Source organism: Emys orbicularis, chromosome 15 (genome assembly GCF_028017835.1).
Source record: "Emys orbicularis isolate rEmyOrb1 chromosome 15, rEmyOrb1.hap1, whole genome shotgun sequence".
Classification (NCBI taxonomy): Eukaryota; Metazoa; Chordata; order Testudines; family Emydidae; genus Emys; species Emys orbicularis.
This window is the reverse complement of record NC_088697.1, coordinates 23,203,203-23,230,048: the sequence shown is the minus strand read 5'-3', so window position 1 is coordinate 23,230,048 and position 26,846 is coordinate 23,203,203. Positions and strand designations below refer to the sequence as shown.

General features: G+C 49.0%; 1 protein-coding gene across 5 annotated transcripts in view; it reads right to left on the bottom strand.

Annotated features, from left to right (window-relative positions):
• The window catches only part of NTM (neurotrimin), a 280,999-nt gene extending 260,474 nt beyond the window's left edge, over positions 1 to 20,525 (bottom strand). For all 5 annotated transcript variants that reach the window (XM_065417010.1, XM_065417011.1, XM_065417012.1 and 2 more), the window contains exon 1: positions 20,359 to 20,525. In XM_065417010.1, coding sequence (XP_065273082.1) covers positions 20,359 to 20,525 — 167 coding nt within the window. The remainder of the gene's footprint in view (positions 1 to 20,358) is intronic.
• Positions 20,526 to 26,846: the final 6,321 nt, after the last annotated feature.

The window sequence follows — 26,846 nt, the reverse complement described above, 5'->3', positions numbered from 1 at the left end:
GGAAGGCGAAAACCCACCACGGTCACTGCCAATCTGAGCTGGGGGAAATTCCAACCCGACCCCAATTATAGATCATGTGAGCAAGAACCAGTCCGCCAAGCACGGCCAGAAAATGTCTGGCGCCACTTCAGAGTTCCAGTCCACTCTGCCCAATGTCCCTTCCTGACCCCTGCAGGTGGCTGGCTGAAGCCTTGAAGCATGAGCTTTTAGGAACATAGGACATAAACCGGAAGTAAATCTCAGGTCCTCGGAGCTCCGCCTCCCACCATCACATGCAGCGCCATCATACAATCCCCAAATTAAATGTGTCCTGCTTCCTCTTGAAACAAAGTAAGGTGTTTGGCCCCACAATTCCTCACTTTTCTGATAGTTAAAAACCTTCTTCTGAGTTCCAGCCTGAACTTGTTCATGGCCAGTTTAAACGCATTTGTTCTTGTCCCAGCATTGTCCTTAGCTTAAAAAACCTCTTCACCCTCCCTGGTATTTACCCTCCCCCTGACATATTTATAAAGAACAATCATATCACCTTTTTCAGCCTTCTTTTGGGTAGACTAAACAAGCCAAGCTCTTCCAGACTCCTCCATTAAATAGGCCCTCCTTTCCTCTAATCGTCCTAGTAGCTCTTCTTTGCACCATGCTGCCATCCAATTAGAAAGGGGGAGGCATTTAGATTGAACACAGGGAGGAGTTTGGCATACTGCAGGAGGCAAACGGCGTTGCGGAATCTGGGAAGAATTATGTGGCATTTCACGTGGATTTGGGGCTATTCCCTCTTTCTTTCTATACACACCAGAACTGGAAATAATTCCATGGCCCAGCAGCTCCCAGCAGGTACAGATGGGTTTTGCAGACCAAGATGAATAATTTGGCATATTAAAAAGACCTGGAAGTGACTGCAGATTGGACTCGCGCTCTATCGCCTCTCTGGGTTTGGGGAAGAACCATGTTCCATGCCTCCTGGCTAGAGAACCTTCCCATCTGGCCACTCGGGCCCCCTCTCCCCTCAGACATCTAGGGCGCTATTGCTTGTTTCTCTGAAGAAAGGCCCCCCTCACTCTTAGGCAAGGTTAATAGGATAGAAAGGGAGCATCTGTTTATGAGAAGGTTATCAAGTGAAAGGCAGTAATACAGTCTCCAAACCAGCCTTTCAGAGCCTCTTACTTATTATTTAATTTGGCTCCAATACGTGAAATTAGGCTAATGGCTGTTAAGTGGTTAAGGCGCACACATTGTCCATCTGCTCTGAAGGCTGCAGGCCATTGTTCTGTTTCAAAGACTGAGGAAAAATAATATGAGAGGAGCATGCTGTTAGTTTGAGAGCATCATAAATGCATCTCCCCCCGCCCCCTCGGCTTTTTATTTCTTTTCAGCTCCAATGCTTTTCCTGCTACACGGTTAAGAACTTCTGGAAAGCAAGTTTTTTATGGACTAGAAGGGCAAGCCAGTCTACCTCAGCAATGCCACAGACGCCAGCTGTTGCAATCGACAGGCCCAGTCCTGTAAGGTGCTGAGCACCTGCCGCTCCCACTTGATGTCAACACCATTCAGGATTAGGCCCTTCCTGAGATAAGGCATCTCTGTTCCTCTGAGTGCAAGGGATCAGCACACAGCAGGCATCTGGGCAAAGAACCATGGGCGATAATGTCCCCAGATACCAGCCCATGTGAGACCCTTGGATCAGGGCCAATGAGGAAGAGAGATCTAAATCTTCACAGAGGTCCTTGCCAAATTTGAAAAGAAAAGACACAAGCAAAGGTTTCTTCAGAGGTAGCGGTGACACCATCAAGGGGGAATTACCAGAGAAAAGGGGCAAGGGCAATCCTAGAGGAAGAGCCTGGGTTAAAAAGGGAAAATCAAGGTGAGGAAAATGGAGACTGGGAAGGGAGAGGAGACAAGGAGAGCTGAGAAGAGCAGAGTGGAGAGGGCTTTAAGTGTCTGCTGCATGTCTCCCTGCCTGTCTCTCATCACTCTGTCCATCAAGGATTAAGCAATATGAAATGGCCATCCTATGGCTTTTCCCAAGGGGGTTCCCTGCTTAGTATGGGGTTTGATTACCTTCCAGGTAAATGAGATAATGGGGGTAGGTGAAATTGAATCTAAACTCTGACAGAGACCTCTAGAATGGGAGGATCCAATGGGTGCTAAAAACCTCTCTCCACTGAGGTTTTTGGCTAAAGCTAGACTAGAATAATCATGGGATTTAATCTAACACCTTACGTACCCCAGCTCTCAGAAAGCACTTTGCAAACAATGAGTCACCCGGCATTCAGCAATAGCTCACTCACACATACAGCCTTGGACATTAGAACCTGGTTTTAGTGGGGGAAAATCCAGGGCAGGACACTGGGGCAATCAGGAAAGAGAATCATGGGAAGTTTATCTTGTCTGTGGCCCTCCCACCAGAAACAATCCTCGAGGAACTCCGGCTACCATCTCATCTAAAGGACGGCACTTTTGTTGGGGTCAGCATTTGACAGGAACCCAAATCTCCAAGCATCAACCTGACCTGTGGACTCAGAGCAAGCTACTATGTGAGCCCTATTTGCTCGGGAGTTTTGAGAATGACAATGAAAACGCGGCCACAAAGTGGCACATGCCAGTGCAAGATGGAAGAGCGAGCTTGTGCCATTGTGTGCATGAGTGAAGTGCACTGTGTGCGAGAGGGCTACTGCTGTTTGTGAGCAGAAAGAATTACCGACAATCACAGCAGCACCATGCACCCGCCCGGAGGCACCGGGAAACCAGTAGAACAGAAGCTGCATTTCCATAGGGCACAGCTGTTAGATTCCAGAGCTTTCGGACTAAACACATCACAGATTTCACAGCGAGAAGGGCAGCAGGGTAAAGGAGCCCTTTATCTGCTGCAAAAAATAATGGGCTCTGTTCTCTGATTGGGGACAATGCTGCATCCAAATGAGAGGGATTATTTCTGGAGAAGAGGGGGCAGTCCTGGTGACGAAAGGGAGGGTGGCTGGGGAGCAGTTAGCTTTGGCCTTCATTAGAACAACGATCCCATTTGAGACCCTTCTTTATTTAATTCCTTCTCCTCCAAGCCTCGAGAAATGACATGAGCTAAACAAACCTTCCCCTCCAACAACAGCCCCATAGTTATGCTAGAGGTTACTCTGTGATCCGGAGGTCATTGCAGAGTCATGGGGGAAACAACTAGCTGTCAGCATCACCCAAAGAAGGGATCTGAACGTTTGCAAATGGTTCCATTTCCCCAACTCCCCAGTGGTGCCCTGACTCTGCCTTCCCAAGGTCTCCCTTCCCTGTAGCTGTTTGCGATATCTACCATCTCCATCTGCACCATCTCTCACTGCCTTTATCTCCGAGTCCTGCATCTCTCTGCAGGAATCTGTGTGAATTACTCTTCCTCCCTACTCTATCTATCCTAGTTCATTAGCCGTACACAAGGTATATATATTCAATCAATCTCCACGCGCTCTGATGGTTGGCGTGTGCAGAATGCAAGCAGACTCCTGCACTCGGAGGCAGCTGGTTACAATAGTCAGAGAACAAATCTCCAGCCCTGATCTGTTCATTTTCATAACGGTCTTTCCTGAGTCCCAATGGACCAACCCCCCCGCCTCAGCTGCACCTTCCGTCCACACTTAGGGATCAAGTTTATGGGAAAGAAATGAAACAAAGAAGTTGAAATGTGTGTTTATTTCAATGTGTGATGTTAGAATCAAATGGCTGCACCTTGGAACAGACACCGAATTAAGATGGTCAGTGTATCTCCAGCCGCTCTGCACCTGCTTTTAGCGATGTGATCACATACTGAAATAAACTAGATGCGTGCAAAGCTGATATTAAGAAGATCAAAACCCCAAGAAACTAGTTGTGCTTAGGCCAGGCCTACACTAGAAACAATGTTACATGGAGGTGATTTTTGGCGACACTGTTATGCCAATAAAAGTCCTAGTATAGATGCAGTTATACTGGCATAAGAGTGCATTTGCCGGTATAGCGAATTTCACTCACCAAACTGGCATAAGCTATACTGGCAAAATCACTCTTATCCTGTTATAAACTGCATCCTACGCTAGGAGGGTTTTAAGTATAAACTAGGGCTAATAAGGGCTTGTCTACACAGACCTGAAGTGCAGACTATGGGGGCGTGAATTGCAGGGTAGGCTAGTGTGCTGTCCCGTAACTCCCCCATATGGACCCTGCTGGTGTGAACTAAAAGGTACCTAGTTTGCGTTAACATAGTCTTCTTTCAAACAGGACTAAGTTAACCAAGCGTGCTGGAACAATTTGTATAGTGGGGGTGCTGAGAACCATCGAACCAAACTGTAAACTCTGTATATGATGGAAACCACTTCAAGCCGGGGGGTGGGGGGGGAGGTGGCAGCATCCCCAGCACCCCAAATTCCAGCACATATGAAGTTAACGCGAACTAAGTACCTTTTAGTTCGTGCCCACAGTGTCCATACGTGGGAGTTACTGCATATTACGTGCTGCAGTTCACACCCCTGTAGTCTGAACTGTGGGTCTAGCCCTTGACCAGGTAGGTGGAGAAGTTTGCTAAAGCTCACAATTCTATTGACTGAACAAAGGAAGATGAATCCAGCGTTGAGTGAACTTGAGAAGTTCTATGATCTTCCAGCGAACCGGAGACAGGCTGCAAAGGCTGGGCCTAAAATATCAAATCAGGTGAAAGGCTGGGAGTTTCGACTGTACATTGCCTTACATTGAGGAGTTTATTTGAGACTGAGTTGACTTCTGAGCAGAACTGAGATGAGTTGTGCATGACAGGTACTAAGTTATGGCTTTGTAGAATCTGAACTCTCCTCAACCTCCAACACGGGAGAAGTTTCGACCCAGATACGGATCCAAACGTCACAGTTTGGGCATCTCTCTAGAATTGGATGACATAGGACATGGAATATAGGACGGACGGACACACACACACACACACACACCGCTTTGGAGGAATTCAGGTTGTGACTTAGGCCTGACCCTTCCCATGAAACTGCCTTCAAACCAAAAATGCTGAGTCATCTGCAGCACTAGCTATAAAAATCCCAGAGACCCAGGCTGAGATAAAAGTGTCTCTTTGCCTGTAACTATAGTGCTGTTTCCACAATGCTGCAGAGCGGCGTACGGGAGGGAGCAAGAGCATTACAGCGCTTAGCTTTTGATTATCAGTGTTTTGAAGGGTTTCTTGGCCTATTTGCTGGCCTAATTTGGCGAGACTTTCCTCAGCACTAAGCTGCCAATTGCAGGAAGGGGAATATATTTGTCTACGGGAACCATGCTGAGCTTAAAGCCAACAGAGGGGAAATGAGAGAGGAGATGCCCTTTCGGGAGCAGTCAGGACAGCTTCCTCCGAGATGGAGCACAAGGTTGTGGGACAGAGCTGATCTTGGAGGTGGTCTCTGACAGGCTGCAGAACCTGTGAGGACTGAGCCCCGTAGGTCTCTGATTGAGCCTACAAGCGTGCTGAGTGCCTACAGAGATGTCGTTGGCCTGCATTGATTTCCAGGAGGCCTGGAGGGTGCTCAGTACTTGAAGGATCCGGAGGCAAGACCACCAATAGAAATAATCTGACTTTCCCCTCTAGGGAAAAAGAGAGAGGGGAAGGAGTTGCTTGGATTTTCTAGCAACATGGACCTGGCAGGAAAAGCTAATCTGGCAATTCCGCAGCACTCTACCTCTTCCACCTGTATATTCAGTGTGGGTGACTCCACAGCATGCTTCTTTTAAGAATCCATTGCTCTCAAAGGCAAAGTTATTGTAATTTCCAGCCACTTACAAAAAGGCGAATTTTACAAGCAATCAGACTGAGATCTGGATTACCCATAAGTGTGGCACAGTGAGGCCAAGAAGTTACATGCAATGACCTAAATGGGACATTCCCCCGACACCAGGACATCACAGCCAGAGGATGAGTGTGTTGGAGGGGTCGTTCTCAGTATAGTTAACTACTGAGGAGAGCTGATGGAGGGATATGGGTAGGAAGGAATTGGGAGCCCAGGGCAGAGGAAAGGGAGTAGTGTCCTATCACAGAACAGGTGAGTTGACACAGGTGTCCATTGCTATAAGGGAATGGAGGTCTGCACTGTCTTTGGGTTTTAAGGATTGTCCTGCTAGGGGGACTGCACGGAGCAGGGTATGGGTAAAGGACTTGGGACCACCTGCCAGCCATAGGTCACCTGTTCAAACGCAGCCCCTGATCTGCCACAACCTAAATGATGGTGTCATCTGATGGCTTCGCAATGGCCTCATGTGAAGAGAGTCCAGTTCCCAGTGGGAAAGCATCCATCACAGGTGGAACTAACTGCCCCCTTGTTGTGAGGATGAGCAGAGAAGCCAATGACTGACTGACCTCCCCAGCTCCTTACTAGATGTGATCCTTCCAGGTCAGGTCTGAGTCATAGTGGTGGTATTGCAGAGAACCTGGCCTCCCCATTGCCCATGTTGTACCTCCCCTGTGGCTGAACGGAGAGGATGCTGGTCTCTAGAACTGCCAATCTGCCAGTGCCACATTCACACGCAAATGGATTTTCTGGTTTTTAAATGATTATGCTCCCCTCATGTGAAATCCAGGTCCCGCAGTCACTGGTCTGCATGTGTTTCCCTGACAGCCCTGGATCCAGGAGCCAACTGGCAGCGCTGGCTGCATTTGCAGGGGAAACGGAGTGGCAATGCCAGCTTTTAGTGACAAAAGGAGTGTTTATAACAGGCGCAGTGACAGCTGTCCGAATGCCACATTTATTTACAAAACGTTAGTTAAATTACTGACAGTTGGCGCTGCAAAGGGAAAGCTGAGAGGAAGAGCTGACATCTCCCCATCTCGCTCACTCAGCAGCACCAGTTCCTCTTTGTAGATCAGAACGTTTTGTTCCCCCCTTTCCACCAACTTCTGTCTCTTGCATGCCATGAGACTACACCACCTGAAGACACTGAGCTAGAGGGCGGGGGAATATGCTTAAATTAATAGTGGCATCACCGTGGTGATCGTTACAAGCTGCCTGCGGCTCAAATGCTGCATCACACCTTTCTGTTCCCACCTAAACCTGCCGAGGGCCTGATGTTGCTCAACACACTTTGACTTTACAAGAGCTCAGGTATTACAGTGACAGAGGGACTTGGCTCATCATCTGCAGAATGAAGATAGGGCTGTTGATTGACAGCCCTGGGGCCTGAATCCAAAGGAAAGGTGCAGCACATGGACAGATGGGGTAAGATTCTCCTACATTAAAGCTGCCTCAGCTTTTTACTGAGAGGACCACTTCTAGGAGTGAGATGTGGTTCATTCGGGCCTCAACCACAGGCCGGGACTACCCGCGGCTGGGCCACTTGTGATGTGGAAAACGGAGTGAGGTCACCAAGCAGGCCACAGAAGAGCTGTATGTTACCCCTTGCAGACTTGAAAGGCTCCGACTCTTACTAAGCAAGCCCCTCCCCAAAAGTCTGTGTGCTCATAGCTTAAGCCCCTTAAGAAATTGCTGACACTGTTCTCCATGAGGCAAGGAAAAGCAAAGATCTTTAGGAGTCAGGGGTGAGACGTGCAAATGGGAAAACTCCCGGATTCAGAGCCAGTTGGAAACTAAAATTCTCCAGGAATCCATGAAGACAGGCAAGCCTGCAGTTATAAATTTGGTGTGTGCGCACGCATGTGTGTGTAGCCCAGGACTGAATAAACATGAAGACAGGATTTCCCCAGCCCTGTCTCAGGGGAAGCAGTCCTTCCAGAATTGGAGCAAATGAGGTCATTCTCATTATAGAGCATAACTATAGGAAACCCAAAATAAGATCCATCTATCCAGGGTTAAACACTGCACCTAGTGTCATGGAATCTGAGCATCTGGAGACAGAAAATGAATGCTTAAACCTCTTGGACCTCAGAAGAACCATACATGAGTCAATGGGCAGTTGATGCTCTTAGGAGCAAAATGCCAGCATCAGAGAGACCAGGTCTCATCTCTCTCACACATACACAACCCATATGCTATCGGCTGGGAGGAATCCAAAATGCTCCTTCCTAAACAGAACATCATGCACAGTATTCTACACTGATTTACACCCCCTAAAGCCAATTGGGTTGCAATGGGTCTTAGCCAGCCTAGGATTCGCAGAAATTGACACTTAGTGTGAAGTTTGCTCGGAGTGGAAGAAGGTGACCCAGATTCTAAGGCTACATTGTACTCCACTCGTCTGACCTCCTGCATAACACCTGCCAGAGAACTTGCCCCCAAACAATTCCTAGAGCAGATGTAATGCAGACTACAGCTGGGTGGGACGTGGATTTCTTGTTTCATGGGGAATTCTAAGATTTCCAAATTCCTTCTGTTCTTAAACGTAATGAAAACAAAACATTTCAACATTGCCTGAAAAATGACATTCAGGAAAACGTACTGTTTGGGGTCAAAACATTTTGATAAAATCAAAACGTTTTGTTTAGATTTCAACTTCTTTTATATAATATAAACTTTGCAAACATTGAAATCAAAAGTAATCTTGTGATGAAAAATGGAGATGTTCCATTCTGAAAAGATCAACATACTTTCCCCGCAATTTTTCTTTCTAAAGGAACTTGTCAAAATCAACTTAATGTTTCCTTTTCACTGAATCAGCATTTTCTGACTGAAAAAATATTTCCAGCCAGCTCCAGTGCTGAAACTTTTCACCCATCCAAGCTCCTCTTTTCCCATTCCCCAGTTGGACCTGGGAGTAGACTCTTCTCCACGCTTTCCAGAAAAGCTTTCCAACTGCTCAATGGAGAGTTTATGGGAACAGCCAAATGTTCTAGAGGTGGGTGGAGAAAGGTAATTCCTTCCACAGAGGATTTTGATACTTCAAAATCTGGTTTCATTCCAATTTGGATCAAAACCCAAATCTTTCAAAATTCTCCACAAAAGGAGACGGAGCCATGGGCACAGGAAGCCCAGGCTGTGAAGGAGTCATGGCCTAAAAGCCAGGTCCCCCAGGACTTCCAGAGTCTCAGCTCCCCATCCACCCACCAGCCAGGCTGCTGAGAAGGCAAGTGAGCAAACTGGCAGGAAACAAGACAGTTTTCCAATGTAAATCTGCTGGAAGTCAGGGTTACGTTGGAAATTTGGCAAAGTCAAGCCATTGCTGTGGAACATTTCCATTTTGAGGAATCAGAAAATTCTGATTAAAAAAACCATTTCATTGGAATTTCTCTGACCACCTGTAATTCTGATCATCATTTTATATTAATGGGATCTAGGGAAAACAGCTGATTTTCCAGAAAAAGCCCAATCTTCAGAAATAAGGAAATACAAAGCTGGGTGCATAACCATATAGTAACCAAGGGCCAAACCCTGTAGTCTGGGATTTTCAAATGTGCCTATGGGAAGCAGGTGCACAGGTCCCATTACATTTTATTGCAAGTTGAGCACCTAACTCCCATAGGTCCATCTGAAAATCCCAGCTGTGGTCTTTACTCAGACCCTGCTTCCTTTGAACCCAATAGGGGTTTCATAAGGACTGCAGAAATGTTATTTATTAGAGATTGGTTTAAACCAAAGCCCTAGATCCAAACCCCCGAGTTGTGAATGGTTCAGGATTGTAGCCTAGATCTGTATAAAAATTTCAAGACTAGCCCCTATCTCAATGATGGGTCCAAACAACCTTGACCTTCGGGGTGATTCAAAACCTGGGTTTGAATTCTGTGACTCTGCCCCACTTCTGTTATTTATACAATTTTACATCTTCCTCACCTCTGAGAATTAGACTTGCCTGCCTGCTCCATACTATGCTTCTCATTAGAGGTGCCCAGAAAACATGAGCTTGAAAAACTCTGCTGCTGCTCATGGAGAAAGCGAAGCTGAGAAATAATGAACCCACCACAAAAAAAAAAACAGACTCTAAAACCCGAACTAATGAATGTTTGGATCGTCTCCGGGGCTCTGCATGTGTCTGATAAAACAGACGCAGGTGTCAGAGCCATTTATGGTTGCAGGCTCAGAGTCGGTCAAAATCTCCCATCTCTGGGAAAAAAACTGTGATATTTCACCAGCTGCTTGTGTTGGATGGTAGTTTTATTCTTGACTTACTCTGTCCTCATTGACATGCAGAGCTGAACTCCCTTGTCTCTAATTCAACAATCTGTGCCCTTTCTTTTTACATCCCCCCGCCACACACAGTAGTCACCACCTTTAGGTGCATCGCAGCCCTTCACCACCTTGTCTCAATCGCGCCACCAATATTTTTTTTTCCCCCATCAGCTGCAAAGTTAACCTGACACACTGATCCTGAAATCATCCGCCTCTCTAACTATGCACATAAACTCCTTTCCTCTATGGCTGCTTCTTGGTAGGGGGACACACCACTCATTGCAGGCTGAAGCTTCCATATAGTCAAAAGCGAGGTTTTTAATATACTAATAATTTGGACATGGTTCAGCATTATAACGGATACCCCAGCACACGGAGGGTTAGTCTGATTCTCAGGACATTTTACATAAGGATATTCTGGGGCTAATCCTCCATTGCTTTGTAAAATGTAACCGAATCAGCATGGTAGCATTTTACATGGATGCAATATGACCAAAGATGCAACGCTGTGTCTAGAAGATCTCTCTGCCTTGCTACCCCACTCACAACTTACTGACAGTTGGAACATTCCAGCAAACCCAATTTTTTTCTTCCGGCCTGATCCAAAGTCCATTAAGGATAAGAAATAGACTCCCGTGGTCTTTAATGAGTCTTCGATTGGGCCCTTTGTCTCTATTGCATTGATGAGATAGCATTCCCCATCCCCTGGTTTGACTGTATATTTTCATTACAATTGTGTTACCTCTTTTTTTACCCATTGATATGATTAGAGATTGATTCATCCCCTTTTGGGGGGCCAAGGGGCCCAAAAATAATAATAGAAATGCACAAAACTGCCAAGGTTTTTTGTTTGTTTGTTTGTTTGTTTGAGGAGGGAGAAGATATAGGAAGATGAAAACTCTTAGCTGGAGTCAATTGGCACAGATCCATTGAAGTCAATAGAGTGACACTGATTTATTCCAGCTGAAGAACTGGTCCCCAATATGTATTAGTTAATACGTATATGCCACAGTAAATCCACACGGCACTATAGAGTAAGGAAGCTGTGCCAAACAACAACAGGTGCATGGCCACTAAGGGCTTTGGCAATGCCAAACAAGATGATATGAGGATGAGGCATTGGGTAAGGATTCCAGTTAGAGATGGAGTCAAGCTATCCGGGTCTTCGTCCTTCATACCCCAGCTCCAGGACATTCAGATCTGTACAGGCGGGAGACATTTGCCAAAGGTGGGCTCAGACAGTGAGTATCGCAATTTCAGGAGTGCTCACTTGGGCTTGGGCCCATCAACAATGCTAACAGGAGCGTGCCGCAGAAATGGTTGACTTTGGAGACGGATTTGAAGGTGAAGGCACCAGGGCCGGCTTGCCATGTAGGAATGGGAGATGGTGGGCATTGAGAAAGAAGGCACAAAGCTGATAGTGGAATGAGGAAAACAAGAGGCGAGGATCTCTGGACCAGCTGAGGAGCACTTCAGGACATGTCTGGGAGGGAAGGACTTTAAGCTGCCTTTGCACTTCCCTGATCCTAGGTTCAGAAGTGCCAGACTGGTCCCCCAGTGCAAATTAAAGCTAATTTAACACTGCTCTAATCTACGCCATCTGGCAATGATTCCATGGGGCTATTTTGCCACATGGGGAACAGCCAGATACAGCGATGCCCCAGCCACATATTATTTTCCCTGGACACACCCCGTAAGCCACCAGAGGGTTCCCCTCCAATGGAGGACTTCTCCATTTATTATCTCTGTTACAGCAGCCCCTACAGGCTCTGACCAAGAAAGGGACGTCGTTGTGCTATTCGCTGTACACAGACATAGAGCCAGTCCTTGCCGCAAAGAGATTATAATCAAAATAGACAAGAGAAGGGGTGGGAGAAAGGAAGTATTATCCCCATTATACAGATGGGGACACAAAGGCAGAGAGATTAAATGAGTTGCCCACGTTCTTACAGGGAGTCAGGGAATTGAACCTAGATCTCCTGAGTCCCAGCCCAGCACTTTCAACACCACACCTCCAGCACTCACAGCCACCACGTTTAGAGATGCCTTGAGTTGCCACCGAAAACACTTCGCTATTTAAATGTACAGCGAGTTAATCTGCCCCCAATCCATGAGATCACAGCTCTCCCCGTCTGGGTTCATGAGCCCTGGCAGCACGGGGACAAGTTTTCCTTTGTCTCATTTAACTGATCATTGGAGTTACTCACCCCTTCCTAGCATGGCTGCTGCTGTTAGCATTCCAGCAGCACTCACAAGGTACATGCACATAGCAAGACCCCATCCCTGATCCAAAGAGCTGCTTGTGCCTTTATATAACTAGCCGAACAACACACTCTCCAAAGCTGGCTTCATTATTTTTTATGAATATGTGAAATATTTGGTATGGGAGGTGAAAACATTCTAGAGTTGTGTCCCACCCACGTAACTCTTATCAAGACAGACAAGCAGCTTCTAACCCAGAGAGCTGATAGGTGCAGGACTATATGCTTGACCCATAGGACCAGAGGTCTGGGATATGTCTACATTGCAATCATGGAGTTTGATTGCAGCTCCCGTAGCTTTAATCTAGCTAGCGCGGGTACAGAAGCAGTGAAGCACAGGCTATACAAACCCACCTGGAGCTCCATATTGCCACGGCTTTGCTGACCCAGGACCAGAGCCTCCATGAGCTGCAATCACTCATTGCAATCACTCCTCCATGAGCTGGGACACTCCTTCAGACAGGTCCAGAGCACATGATGCTCTACAGGCAGCCAGTCTATCAGAAAAAAATATCAAGGGAAACCTTCCCCGGACTGAGCTCCTCTTCGATGGAAACGGCACTTAAAAATCCACGCATATCACAACTATTTTCACTTAAACCTGGTTCCTTCTCAGCCACCTCTCTCCCGTCACCGAGATGTACTAACTTGTCACTTTAGCAATAAACTCCCCTTATAAAAACATGCCACCATGAGCAAAGCAATTGACTTGGAGGCTGCAAACAAGCTTCCCTTGAACAATACACACCGGTAATAATGCTCCACGCTTCCACAGCCCCTTTCGAGTGAGGAGCTTAAAGTGCGCTGCAGGGCACCCCAGTTTACGGGCGAAAGGTGACGTGACTTGCTGAACAGCGAGGCAGAGCCAGGGATGGAACCCAGGAGTTCGGACTCCCAGTACTCCCCCCTATAATTTGCAATGATTTTCATGGTGAAGGTGGCGCTTGGAGGGTGGGTGGAAATGTGTTCTGTGGGTCATACACACATACACCTTTATGCAAAGGCCTTAGCACAAAATCTATTTAATTGTTGGTTTGCCAGCCTCTCCCTTCCAGAGACCACAAATCTTTAAAGGGATTGGGCCTGGAAGGGAAATATAAGAAACTCCCACAACCCAAAATGAGGTTCTTGTGACCCATGTGGAGCAGGGGGGGATCAAGGCAGAGTGAACAGGGCACTAAAGGGGCCAGAAGAAGTTGTTCATGATGGCGTCAAATGAGTCAGTGGCTTAATTCTATCCTGGCCCTGCACACCCACAGTGTTGTCCAGGCTACCCCCACAGCTGTGGGCTCTTTTACAGCTCAGGGAGCAGCAGAAGCCGGGTGACTTCTCCTCTGCTTTGGAAGTCAGAAGCAGAAAGCCCAGACCAAGCCCCCACAGAACCCATCCGTGGGCAAGCAGGGAGGGAAAAGCAGGTAGGAGTTTACAGGATGAAGCTCTGAAATGAACAATTGCAGAAGGTGGAAAAAATACCAGGTGGTGAACGTTCGGGACATCAGAACGGGATGAATACTTCATGGGAACAGCATGCTGGGGGCCTGAGCCCTGGAGAGGAACGTGAGTACTGATCCACTAGCGGGGAGTTCGGTGGGTGTACAAGCATGCCGGGAGTGAGCCGGGGCAGGAGCAGGGAGTGCTGGGGTGAATGGTGAGAGACTCAGGGTGACTCTGACTGCATTGGCGGGAAGGAGAGGTGTGAAAAAGTCCCCACATGACTGCAGCAGCACCCCTTCAGGGAGGGACTGAGGTCCAGGAACGCATGGCGTATTGTACGCAGGGCTGCAGAGTACGAAACCATGCGATTCACAGTGCCATTCCTCATCGCTGCCCCGCTTCCGACTGCTGCCCTCCACCTGCACAGGGATGGTGGCTGCCCCACTCTACCTTCACCAGTCTAGCTCTGCCCACTGCCCCATTTCACCCGCTGCGCTCCACTCACCACCTGCACTGTCCCATCCACTGAATGCCTGGCACTGCCCATCCACTTCCACCTGTCCCTGCTGCCCTCGGCCCTGCTCCAGCTTCTTTTCAAAAGAGCACCAGTCCTTCCAGCACTGGACATCCTGCTGGGGGGCGTGAGGCCCAGTGCTCAAATTGTCCTAAGAGATCCCTGCCATGGGTCCTTCAAAGTGACAGCTGGGGAGGAGCTTTTCCATCCCCTGCATCCTGGCAGAGACTCTCTCAGCTCATTGATTACAAACCACTGGCAGCAGCCCAAAAACCGCAGGAGAGATTTCCCGTCACTCAACCCTGGCAGCCTGCAATCGGGCCGGAATCAGGAGCTGTGCTTGGCACGGAAGAGGGTGAGATTCCAGTATTCATTAATGTGCTCAAATATCCGAAAGAGACAAGCAACAACGGAGCAAAGCTGAGCCCTGGTGTATGTGGGTGCGGCTTCCCCAGAGTGAACCAAAGGCGCACGCTGCTTGGGCTGAATTTTGCCTTGTGTTTCCACTAGTGGGAGCAGGGGAAAAAAATCCACACGCTGCATTTTCAGCTATGGACCAGAGGAAAAGTTCAGAACAAACCCCAACACTTGAGCCAGGAGATTTGCAAGAGTTTCAGAGGAACCAAGCAAACGTTTTGAGGGAATTTCAGCCTCTTTTCAGTTCTAGGTGAAAGCTTGATGTGGGTGAAATATGAACAGACATGTGAAAGGCTTGAAATCTGAGCACTGCCCCCAGTTGGCTGCGAACCAGAAATCAGCCCGTTTGTTGGAAATATTAAACTGGGACCATTTTCAGAGAAAACAGGCCTTTTTCTGAGCCAGGTTCTTTTTTCACTTAGGAACTGGGAAGTTTCATAGTAGTCTCCATGAGTCCAAGTGAAAACAGGCCTGTTTTGTTTTGGAGCCAAGTTGCCATTTCCCCAATATTATTCCAGGGGTGCAATATGGGGTGAAATGAAAATGCAAAATATAGCCCTGAAAAATGTGGCAAAAGGGTCCATGGAAAAACATGCTGCAGTTTTGCAGGGCCTTAGTCGAGACCACAGGAAACTCTGGGGCTATGAGCCCAACCCAGGCAAAAGTCCATTGCGTTCAGTGTGGACATTTTGGGTTATTCAGTTCAAAAGCAAAAACATAGGGGGTTCAACTCTGCATCAAGCAAAACCAGGCCAAAAAATGTACAAAACACCTGCAAAAAAATTACCCCACCCCTGAAATCGGACCCACGTGGGCCCGTGGCCTGCTTGGGGGCACCAGTGACTGCAGTGTGATGCTGTATGGGTGCAAACGTCATCAGATGCTGATGCAATTCCAGGATCAAGGCTTAAAGCGTGGAGTGAAATTGCCAGTATAGCTATTCTCTGCAGGTACATCTACATTGCAGCTGGGAGCATGCTTCCCAGCTTGGGGAGACAGACACGCTAGCTCTGCTCGAGCTAACATGCTAAAATAGCAGCATAGCTGGGGAGACCACAGATCCTGACTTGGACAAGCTGCCCAAGGGGTTCAGGCATGCTCCCAGCGGCAGAGTAGACGTACCCTATGACAACAAATCAGCGGGATTCGGGGCAATGCACCCACTTGCAGACTTTTTTCATGCAGCATCTGGCACTTCCTGGTTCCAATCAGGCTGGAAACATAGTAAGAGGAGTGTCATTCATGGTATATCAGTGCTTCTGGTCCAGCTAGAAATGGGAAGCGTAGAGGACAGTGGAAAGGAAGATGACAGGCCTCAATCTTCCCATAACAAAGAGGTTAAAAGGAGTTACCGTAGGTGGCTGACTTCTTATGGAAGTGAAGGGAAAGTTATTTACTTGTTCCCATAATATAAGAACTAGGGGCCACCAAATGAAATTAATGGGCAGCAGGTTTAAAACAAATAAAAGGAAGTTCTTCTTCACACAGCGCACAGTCAAACTGTGGACCCCCGACAGCCGTGCATGATCCCCTTTAGAGTCATGACAGGCAGGTCAAGGACCCGGATCTAATAAATGATCTTTGGCATTGATCCGATGAATTGGTGGATACTCAGCCTGGTCACCCCTTGACAGGGGTGCCTGTCCTAAAACGACCCTGTAACAGACATTAGCTCGGCCCCTGAGCAGAGAGGTCAAGGACTGAATGGGCCAGGGAGAGTGGACCCTTCTTTAACCCTGTGACAGAGATTGTTCTATGCCAGGATGGAAGCACGTTGGCATGGGGCGGCGTGAGGAGTTTCCCTGGTCACTGCCCAGGCTGTAACAGCGCTGTGGACAAAGCGTGGCTCCCCAGGGCTGCCAATCTGGTGCCTTTCACAAGCGCTGAATTAACTTCATTCTCAGGGACAGCGTGGACAGAGTTTAAAACAGCCTAATTGGCTAATGTGATAGAAGTTGGGGGGGGGGGGGGTCCAGGACTCTCATAGTGCTCCAGGGAATCTGCTTCTTTGGCAGCCAAGTTATTAAACTCGTGTTCCCTTTGCTGGCTGTGAAAGGACAAGAACAAAACTCCAGAGCTTTGCTGCAGTTCGCTGCTTTCCAAACTCAAATGGAAATCAGCTGAAAACAAGGAAGCCTTTTCTTTGAGTCACTTGGCCAGGTCTACACTACCGCGGTAGTTCGACAGCTGGCAATCGAAGTTCCGGGTTCGATTTATCGCGTCTGGTCTGGACGCGATAAATCGATCCCGGAAGCGCTCGCCGTCGACTGCGGTACTCCAGCTCGGCGAGAGGAGTACCGCGGAGTCGACGGGGAGCCTGCCTGCCGCGTGTGGACCGCGTCTGAACCGCGGTAAGTTCGAACTAAGGTATGTCGACTTCAGCTACGTTATTCACGTAGCTGAAGTTGCGTACCTTAGTTCGAATTTGGGGGTTAGTGTAGACCTGGCCATTAACTTCCATGCTGCCAGGAGTTAAGGGGGCATTGCCCAGCTACAGGGTCAGAGGAGAAACCCATTGGTGGTGATGGGGAAGGACAGTGGCCTCACCCAGATCAGCACAAGCTTCTCTGAAGAGCATTACTATTCAGAACAAGTTAACTCAAACAACAGATCAATAGTTACACATGGAGCCAGCCTCTGCCATCAGGCTTCGGACAAGGAGGGTGAGGAGAGAGTGCAAGAGACACTCATGCTTCTTTGCTTTCCTATCTTGGAAATCGTTATTTTCCTGCACTTTTCCCCACCAGCCTGTAACCACTGCACAGCTCAAAGCGAGCGTGCCCACAAGTGTCTGTGACTGCCCGTGTGTCCACATGAGCACACGTGTGAAGTCACAGGTGAGCACGGTGCACATGCTTATGCATATGGGTGTAGGGCATAGGCCTGGTTTGCATGTCTATAAGCACATGTGTGGGCATGGGCATCTGTGAGCGTACACGTGGTGTGTGTAACCAAGAGTATGATTGCTTGAATAATGATTCTCAAACTGGGTCATCAGCAGGGGTAGAACCCAGAACCAGCCAAAACACAGTCCTCTGCCACTTGAGCTAAAGGACTAACTCCACGAGATGATACATTAGTAGGCTGTTAGCTTTGATGTGCAATGGCCACTAGAAGGGTATTACGCTCACATGGTTCGCACGTCCCTGGGAATGCGTGCAAGGTGTAAATGTGCATCTCTTCACGCATATTGGTACATGAGTGTTTGAGTCTGTGGACGTCTGTCGCCAAACAGTGTCTCTCATTAAGCTCCTGTGGTGGATGGGCTCTAGTGTCGAACTCAGCAAAGCACACTGCCGTCCCGGGGTGCTGGCTGAATGCATTCAATCACACTGCTGCTGCCTGCTCAACTGAACCCACGTTCCCTGTGGCTCCGTTGCAGCCCATCTATGTGCAGGATTTTTCATTCTTTCCTACGGGCCTCATTCATAAAAAGGGAAATGGCCCGGCTGCTGACTCACCCTATTGATCCTTTGTTCTAGGCTGACACTACAGGACCACTCGCAGTGGAGTACATCTCTATCACGTGCAAAGTGCCCAGGCTTACATTAGAATGAAGTGACCGGGATACACCCCCAGCACTGCCAGAGTCCCCCCTGCCCCTCTAGTCAGACCTGACACAGAGACATAAAGACCAATTCACATCCTCCTTCCCTTTGAGTAACTTGGGGGGTGGGGAGCGAGGGAACTGGGGTGTCAGTCAATGCCAGCCCCCTGAGCCGTATCCCAGTGTCACCTTTGCTGCCTGGTGCCCACATGCCCCTGCCGGCCCCTGTACTTGGCACCCACATTCCTGTGCCTTTTGCATGCATTCCGGTCACAAATGAAGGACTGGCCTCTGAACATCGGGCAGTGCTGCTCATGATGGGAGTCAGGACAGGTCATGGGCAAGCTTCTCCCGAAAGAGCTCGTCACCCCCTGTTTTTTCCATTACTAGACACCCTCACACACAGCCAGGCTAATGCGGATCAGATCCGAGGGACAACCACCCTTCTCTGCTGCTACTGGGATCCTCGAAACCCAGGAATCCTGCAGCGAGCAAGCAGGTGCAGGCTAGGAGGGAATTGACAGCAACCCAGCTGGAGGAACCTGTGAGGTGTAGTCCCTGCATTGGCATTGTGCTTATGTTTCCAGGGGCAGTACGTGGCCCTAATTTCATTTCTTTTCCCTGCACCACTTCAAAAAGGAGACTCAACCAGCATTCCATGGCCTCCCCCCTGGAGCCAGCCCCACTTTTTGCCCACCCTTGGCACTGCTCCACTCACTGACGCAAAGAAGTAGGAGAGTTTAGCTTTTGCCTGACACACCCCGCAGACGGTCATGTAGCGCCGGAGCAACACACGGCCACTAAAAAGTCGCTCCTGAGCACCAGAGAGTTTTAATCGCCGGTTGTGATGCTTGCAATTAAAACGAATCATTTAAAGAAAAGGAAAAAAAAAAAAAAAGAAAGATCCTCGTCATCGGAGACAGAAAAGACCTATTAGATGACCATGTCCGTCTGCTGCCAGAGGAGGAATGGGTGTCCGGGTAAAGGACAACCCAGATATCGCATTGATTGCGATCTGAGACATTATGTGTTTGGCAGCATCCTCAGCCTCTGCATCCCTTGAATAAAGCTCATCTCTTCCCTTTAAACAGCCCCCCAGCATGGCTAACAGAGGAGGAGGGAAATGCCCCAAGCCATCTCTGAACGCTCCAAAGAGTTAATGCCTGCAGGGAGTGGAACCCCCCCCCCCCACGCCGGAGCGTGCATGCAATGGGATTTTAATGAGCAGTTCTGCGGGCGAGGCACACTGGCGTTTGCACCCGCCATGCCTGGCACCAAACTGACACCCCTCCCATCACTGACACTTTATGGCTGCTCCTCACTCTGCCCCTCTCGTGCCAAGAAGAGCCCGCTTCTGGCTCTCACCACACGCCTGTCGGTGCCTGCAAACCAAACAGGGGACTCAAACTTCAGCACCATTTATACTTTGCACACACACAATCCCAGCTCATATTTATTGGACATGCACGGAGGCATCTTTAACAGCAACATCAGCCTCAGAGGACCAGCTCTCTCCTGATCCCAAAATACAGGCACACACAAGCCCACATGTTCTACAAAGTGACCAAGCCACAGCCCCAGCATTGCCAGAGATGCCAGAGCCTTAAACACCATGCTGGCAATCCAAGCAGATACCGGCACAGAGGCATAAAGACTAATTCCCACTCCCCTTCCCTTTCAGTAACTTTAAGGAAGGGAACGGGGGTGTCAGTTAATGGTAACTCCCTGCCTGGCAACCAGATCTCACTGCCAGCTTCACTGCCTGGCACCTATATTTGCCTGCCCACTCCCTGCATGGCATCTGCATTCCAGTACCAAGGGAGTAACAGAATTTGCCCTCTACATTCCTTTGCAGACACCGTGGCGTTCTCTGAACCAGCAGCCGCTTCCCTATATCAGCAACCCTTCCTGCCCCCCTCCCACCCCACTTGCCCCGAACGCAGGAGCCCCAGACACAGCGTTGCATTTTCTTCCCCAACTCGGGGGTCTTATCCTGCCACAGTCAGGACAAAACCGGCCAGAGCCCAGGCTAAGCAGCAGCCGCCCCCCCGTAGCAATGTGGCATCAAAAGCCCCTGGCATGCACCTGGGACTGGAGCACCCACAGAGCAAGACCCCTGTAGATACCCAGAGGAAAAACATCTGCTCCTACCTGAGGGTGGCACTCTCCCCTTGTCTGACGGTCACGTTGTCCATAGCTTTGGGGAAGGTGGCATCTCCGCTGCGCACGGGCACTCCTGCGGGCACAAGGAAGAGCAGCCTGAGACAGAGGACGACGAGGCACCTCCAGGGCACGACTAAGCACCCGCCGACCCCCATCCTGGGCAGCAGGGACTTTCCAAAAGGCCAGAAACACACCCGACAAGGCAACCAGGAGAAACGGGGGGGAAACCAGGCAAACAGGGTGGGAGCGCAGGGCAGGCACGGAGCTCCTCGGAGATTAGCAGCGCCCCTGGCAATCCAGCCTCGGAGAACCGAGCATCCGGAGGGAGTCCCCAGTATTCCTTGGGCGAGGGAGGAGGAAGGGGGCACCGGGGTGCAGGGGAAGAGGAGGGGAGGCGCGGGGGGCTTCACCAGCCGGCTCTTCCCAGGAACAGTTCGGAATCTCACTTTGCCCAGGCGCTCCCTGCCCCCCGAGGTCTAAACTCCCAGCTCCGGCTTTGGCGAGCGGCTCCCCCGGCAGCAGCGAGAAAGTGAGGAGCCGGGCAGAGGCCTCCGCGGGAGCCGGGCACCGCAATCCGCTCCGCCGCTGCAACTTGCGGACCGCCCGGACTCGGCTGCGATCTCCGGCGGGCGCGGGGCGCGGGGAAGGAGCCCGGCTGGCCCCGGCTCTGCTCAGCGAGGGGAGGACGCAGCGGCCGGCGGGAGGCGAGAGGCTGGCAGGCGAGGCGCGCAGGAGCCGGCGGCTGCCCCCACTTTCAGCAGCCCAGCTGCGCGCTCCCTCCCGGCCGGGAGCATCGCCTCGGAGCTCGCCCGCCCGGGCGCTGCCTTCCCGGGGTTGTCATGGCAGCGACTCCATCACTGACCAGCGCCCGGGCTCCGGCCCCGCCACACTGAGCCGCGCGCGCGGAGCTGCTGCGGGGCTCTCCCACTTTAACCCTGCCCGCGCCGGGCCGGGTTTAACCCCCTCCTCCCCACGCCCTCGGTAAACACGCTCGCCTGTCCGCGGCCACCCATTTCAACTACTTTGCTCCTTCTAGAGCAGGGACGCGCCAAGCCCATCGCAAGCAGGAATTACTGCCTGGCAGACGGCGAGGGGTGCCTCTGAAGCTACCCGGGATTATTACAGATGGGGAAACTGAGGCACAGAGCAGCAAGGTCACACAGTGGGTCAGTAAAAGGAATGGGAACAGAACCCAAGGCGCCCAGTCCTGCGTGTGCGAGCCATAACACCACACTTCCTAACAGGGGGCTGAGAAGCTCTTACATAGTAGCTAGTTTAATCCCTAAATACTTTTTTTTATCCACTCATAACTTCGGACATATTGCAGTTGCATTATGCCTAGGCATTTCTCCCTCCCTCCACCAGCTGCTCAGTGTGTTGCCATTTCTATGCACCATTTCCTGCAGATAAAAGGTGCCAGGTAGACAGCCCTGGAGAACGAAGTCCTTTATTTAGCCGAACAGGTACAACGCAGGCAGCCGAAGCGCTAGTCTCCCACTATACCTTAGTGTTAAGCCATGGCACACATAACTCCTACTGAAGTCAGTGCAAGCTGCAGGCGCCCAGCACTTGTGAAAGTCAAGCCCTTCCTGCCTGCTGTAAATGGTGGTTTTAATGGTGAAGACACCCAGGAACTGATCTGAGACTTCCCAATTCATTTCCACACACAGGGCACCCACCAGCTATTAGATAGCACCGTTTTTTTGTTAAATTCCTGCCAACCTGAGCTGGATTCAAACCAGTGACCTAGATGTGAAAAGATCCATAGCCCGCTACTAATCCCCTGAGTCTCCCACTCCCCTGTAAACTACTATTTAATTCACTAACTGTGCTATTTAATTTCTCAAACATTCTGAGATTTGCCTGGTAGAGAAGACACTATCAAATAAAGCCTTATTATTATTATTGAGCATGCTAATGGATCACAAGAGAAGGGGATTGCTTTGCCAGTCTCTTTGCGCCTTCTTGTTCCATTTTTTTAAAGCTTGTTTGCTCTGAATTTAGCACTGGTAGAAGGTGCTGGATTGACAACCCTAGAGGCAGAAGTCATATTTATCCACAGCTTCCCCATTTTAGGAACAGACTTCCAATAGGAGGAGTGGGACAAACAACCTAACTAAGTTTAAGATGGAGCTTGATATGTTTATGATGGGGTTGCCTGTGATAGCAGAGGACTGGACCACATGACCCAGGAAGTCCCTCCAGTTACATTCACAGCATACATACAGCAAAGTTAGCTAAAAGCATAAAATATTTGGGCTGGAAGGTTCCAACGTAACACTACTTTATTTCTTAGAATTTGGCATGATCACGCACACAGGAACCCAAAAACAGAGAGCAGGCTGCTTCCCAAACCAGAGGGACACAACCACCCCACCTTACTATTCCCCTGTAGACTGATTGCTGACCCACCAGATTGCACACTTCCCTACAGAGGCTTCTAGCCTGCAAGCAGGACCAGGAATACCCTTAGGATTTAAAGTGAGAGCTTGGTGTTTTTACAGCACCTTCCAGCCCCAAGTTCCTATTTTGCCCCCTGCTGTGGTAGGGAGACACTCACTGGCATGAGGAGTTCAGTCTCAGTGGTCCATTCGGTCCTGATGACTGCCAACAAAGGGTTAAACTGACTTAATTCATTGTTTCCTCTATTGTTGTAATGCTCCAATGCCCCAGTAAGGATTGGAACCCCATTGCACCCCACCGTACAAAACAGAGTGGAAGATACATATGAGGCAGGGTGGAGGCTTTTTTAGGAAGAAACCTGAGAGCAAACTGGGCTTATTTCACACAGATCTTCCCAATTCTCCTCCAGGCTGTTCATGACCTGTCTGTTCGTAAGAGACCATTCTCCTTTAGCAGCAAAAGAGGAACTCTTAAGAGCCATTCAGATAACTCCTATCTGCCTGTTTCCCAATGCACAAGGTGCTGTGTTGTATTCTAGGTTAGTGGGAGCTGCTTAAATCAAAGGCTTTAAAAGCTTGTCTATGGTGGTGGGGGAGTTTTTTCAGGTAGACCCCCTCCATGTGGACACTGTTATTCCAGTACACATAAAACCCATGAGATTTATTGATCACAGGAATGTTGTACAACACTCACTAAGACTCCAAGTCCCACCACAGCATACACAGGGCTCAGTTGAAATCATCGGATGGATTCTCTTTGGCTGTTCTCAAGTCCTGGGTGGGCATCTGATGGGGAGCTCTTCCTCCCATCTTTCACACCCCACTAGTATAAAGGGACAGTCAGCAGAGTAACGCTAGCCTCCATCCATATGCCCCACTCCTTCCCTCTATGAGCCATCCTGTCCTTCATTCTCATGCAGCCTCCGGTCACTTTTTCCAGTGGATTTAGACAAAGCGAAGAATGACTCCCACATGAAAAGGGCTGGGATAGGAAACAGTGAGTGAGCCTGTCACTTGTCAAAATCAAGGCTGCCTTTAAACATTAAATGTGCCATTCTCTAACTACATCACCATGCTGCCTGGGGTGATCTTTCCACAGGCCAGCCTGCCAGCCTCTCTGCATCGACTCCCCTCCCCATTTAATATAAAAGAGCAGCGTTGGAGGCAATAATGCTTCGGGCGCGGAGGATGAAAGGAATGTTGAAGAGTCTGGATTGGGGGGATATGAGAAAGATCTGAGCAGCATTTAAAGAGAAATTAATTCAGCTACACGAACAGGAGAGCTGAAGCATCCCCTAAACCAATTCAGACCACACAGAGCTCTTCACAATGCAGGATACCGAGCAGCAAAAGTTTCAACCAATGAAACAAAAGAAACAAACACTGGATCATTGGAGTGCAATTTCATTGGCTGATCCGTGACACTGTGATTGGGTCAAGCACGAAGCAGCATGGTCCAGTGGTTAGGGTGTTAACCTGGAACGTGGGAGACCCGGGGTCAAATTCCTTGCTTCGCCACAGACTTCTCTTTTGACCTTGGGCAAGTCACTCTGTACCTCAGTTCCCCATCTGTACAATGGGGATAAAAGCACTATTACCCTCACAGGTAGAGGGTAAATACAGTAATTATGAGGAGCTAAGACTCTACAGTAATGGGGGCCATATATAAAATAGAATAGATAGAATAGAGTGAGGTGGGGCAGAGTTACCTAGCAATAGGAGATTGGCAATGCTCTGATGATTTTCAGTCATTTCCCCCCCACAAATCCAGCCTGCTCGTACCAAGTCCCCACTCCACTTCTCTGTCTCTCCCTCTTGCACATACACAATGTACAAACAAATGAGCCTGTCACAGCTCATCTCCTCGCCGTTCACTGTAATTGGTTCAGATTTTAAAACTATCCATAGACAGTAAACACATGCACACAAACAGCAAAAGAGAAAAAGAAATCCAGCTTCCTTTGAAATAGTCTGCGACTCCAGGAGCGGAGGAGCCAGCAGTCGAGTCCAGCTGTGACTGTGCAGTAGCAGCAGAGAGAGAGAGCTTTGTAGCTTCCTCTGGGGACACGGGCAATCATTTTCCTTTGCTGGATTTGGACCACGACAGAAGGCTGGGGTCTGGTATACATGGGGAGGGCGCTTGCACACTGGCATCCAACTGAACAGGGAATGTGGCATCTTTTTCTGATCTCTCCCAGCTTTCTTCATAAATAAAGATCTGTTTTCCTTGTGCCTGTTGCCTGCCCAGGGTAAATATGGAAAGAAAAATACCCCCAACCTGTTCCTTCTTTCTAACAAGGCTAAATGCCCCCCTCTCCTGGCACAGTCCATAAACAGAGTGTGCAGGAGGTTCTGCAAAGCAAGGTACAGACTGGCAAGGAGAAGGCTTGCTAACGGTACTGGTGGGTGTGTGTGGGTGGTGGTGGGGAGATATTAGAGAGAGAGATTTAAAGACAGTCTAAACTGGGATAGTATTTTCCCTGGGATTATCAGAAACTGGAGGGAAGGGGGCTGCATCGACTGATGAACCTAGGAAAGGCGAAGGGGCAGGAGAAGCAATAGTTCATGTGTCTAGTCTATGGAGAAATCCCCAGGGAGAGTCTGAAGGCGGTAGAAGCTACCTGAATGAAAGCAGAGCGCCCAGGAATCTTGCAGTGTCATAGGCTGAGTGGATGGGAGCTTTAAGAGCCCGGATAAGGTGTGGAGAAGCAGGCTGAAAGCCTGGCTGTATCAGCGAAGCAAAATGCTTTTGAGGTGATATTTACTCATATTTCTAGAGAGAAATGGACAGAGACAGTGCAAAATTCAGAGAGGGCGAGATTGGACAGGCAGACAGTGCAAAATTCAGCAGTTCATAAGGACTTACATCTTTCCACCCTTGACTCACGTGGCCCTGTCACAGTTCTGCTATGACCTCCAACTTCAAACAAGGGCATTTTCATGCAAACACACCCCTAAACTCACAGCAAATCTCTGTAAAAACCACCAAGTTCCACCTGCGTTAGCATCCCCACTCGGCTCGGATGCAAAAATGACCCCTGGGTCTTGTGAATGGTTTGCAAGCCTTCCAACACACACAGGCTGAGCTTCTAGGGGTTTTTAGCAAAACTAGAAATAAACATAAGCAAAATCTCCAGATCTGAACACTTCTGAACTTTGAGGAGCTCTGGATCAGGTTCCAGATGCAAAAATTTGCAGCCAGGGTTTCTCTGTCAATTTGTAGTTAAGGGCTGTGAGTCAAGTGAAGCCAGGTCAATTTCACGTTATTTCTGTTTTTCTGCAAACTTGGCACAGTGTTCATGTTTAGCTTACATGTGGGTGTGTGTAGGAGGCCATTGATATACAGGTGTGTACACACACACACGCACACAATGAAAGAACCAAACACTACACAGAAAATATATACCCACTAACATGGAAGAATTTCATTTCAGATACAATTTCACCTGCAGAAATTCTTGGTATATTCAATGTATACAACTAGATGAGCAACATTTTGTTTCAATTTACAGACTCTTATGGGGAAAGAGCTCAGATTCTGCACTGAGCTCAGATACTACAGCATAAAACCTGACGATGGATGGAGACGTATACACTTTTGAAATTGCTAACTCTCATCTGAAACTTAATTGATCCAAAACTCATCTCTAATAGCCACTGTAACACCTATGCATACAGTACCCTTAACATACATACACACAATTATTGCATCAACCTCTTTCATACAACATGTTAAAATTTATCCTTCAGCTTCCTCAGGGTTATAAATGTGCTTTGCAAAACCGCACACTTGCTACGTAAGCAAACCCCCCATTAAAGTCAGTGGGTCCTAAGAGTCTAAAAAATAAAGATTCAAAAGGATTCTCACCCCTCCGCACTGACACAGGACACACAGACTAATTTTTTCCATTGCTAATAGTGGCCCCAATTAGGAAACAACGATAGCACGTGGTATATGGCTGGTGACCTTTCAGAACTCTCTCCTCCCCAGAGGAATTCATACCATGAACAGAGATGATGCTCACGGATGGTCCACTGCAACTCTGCTGTGTCAGATCTCAGAGGTTCCCAAAT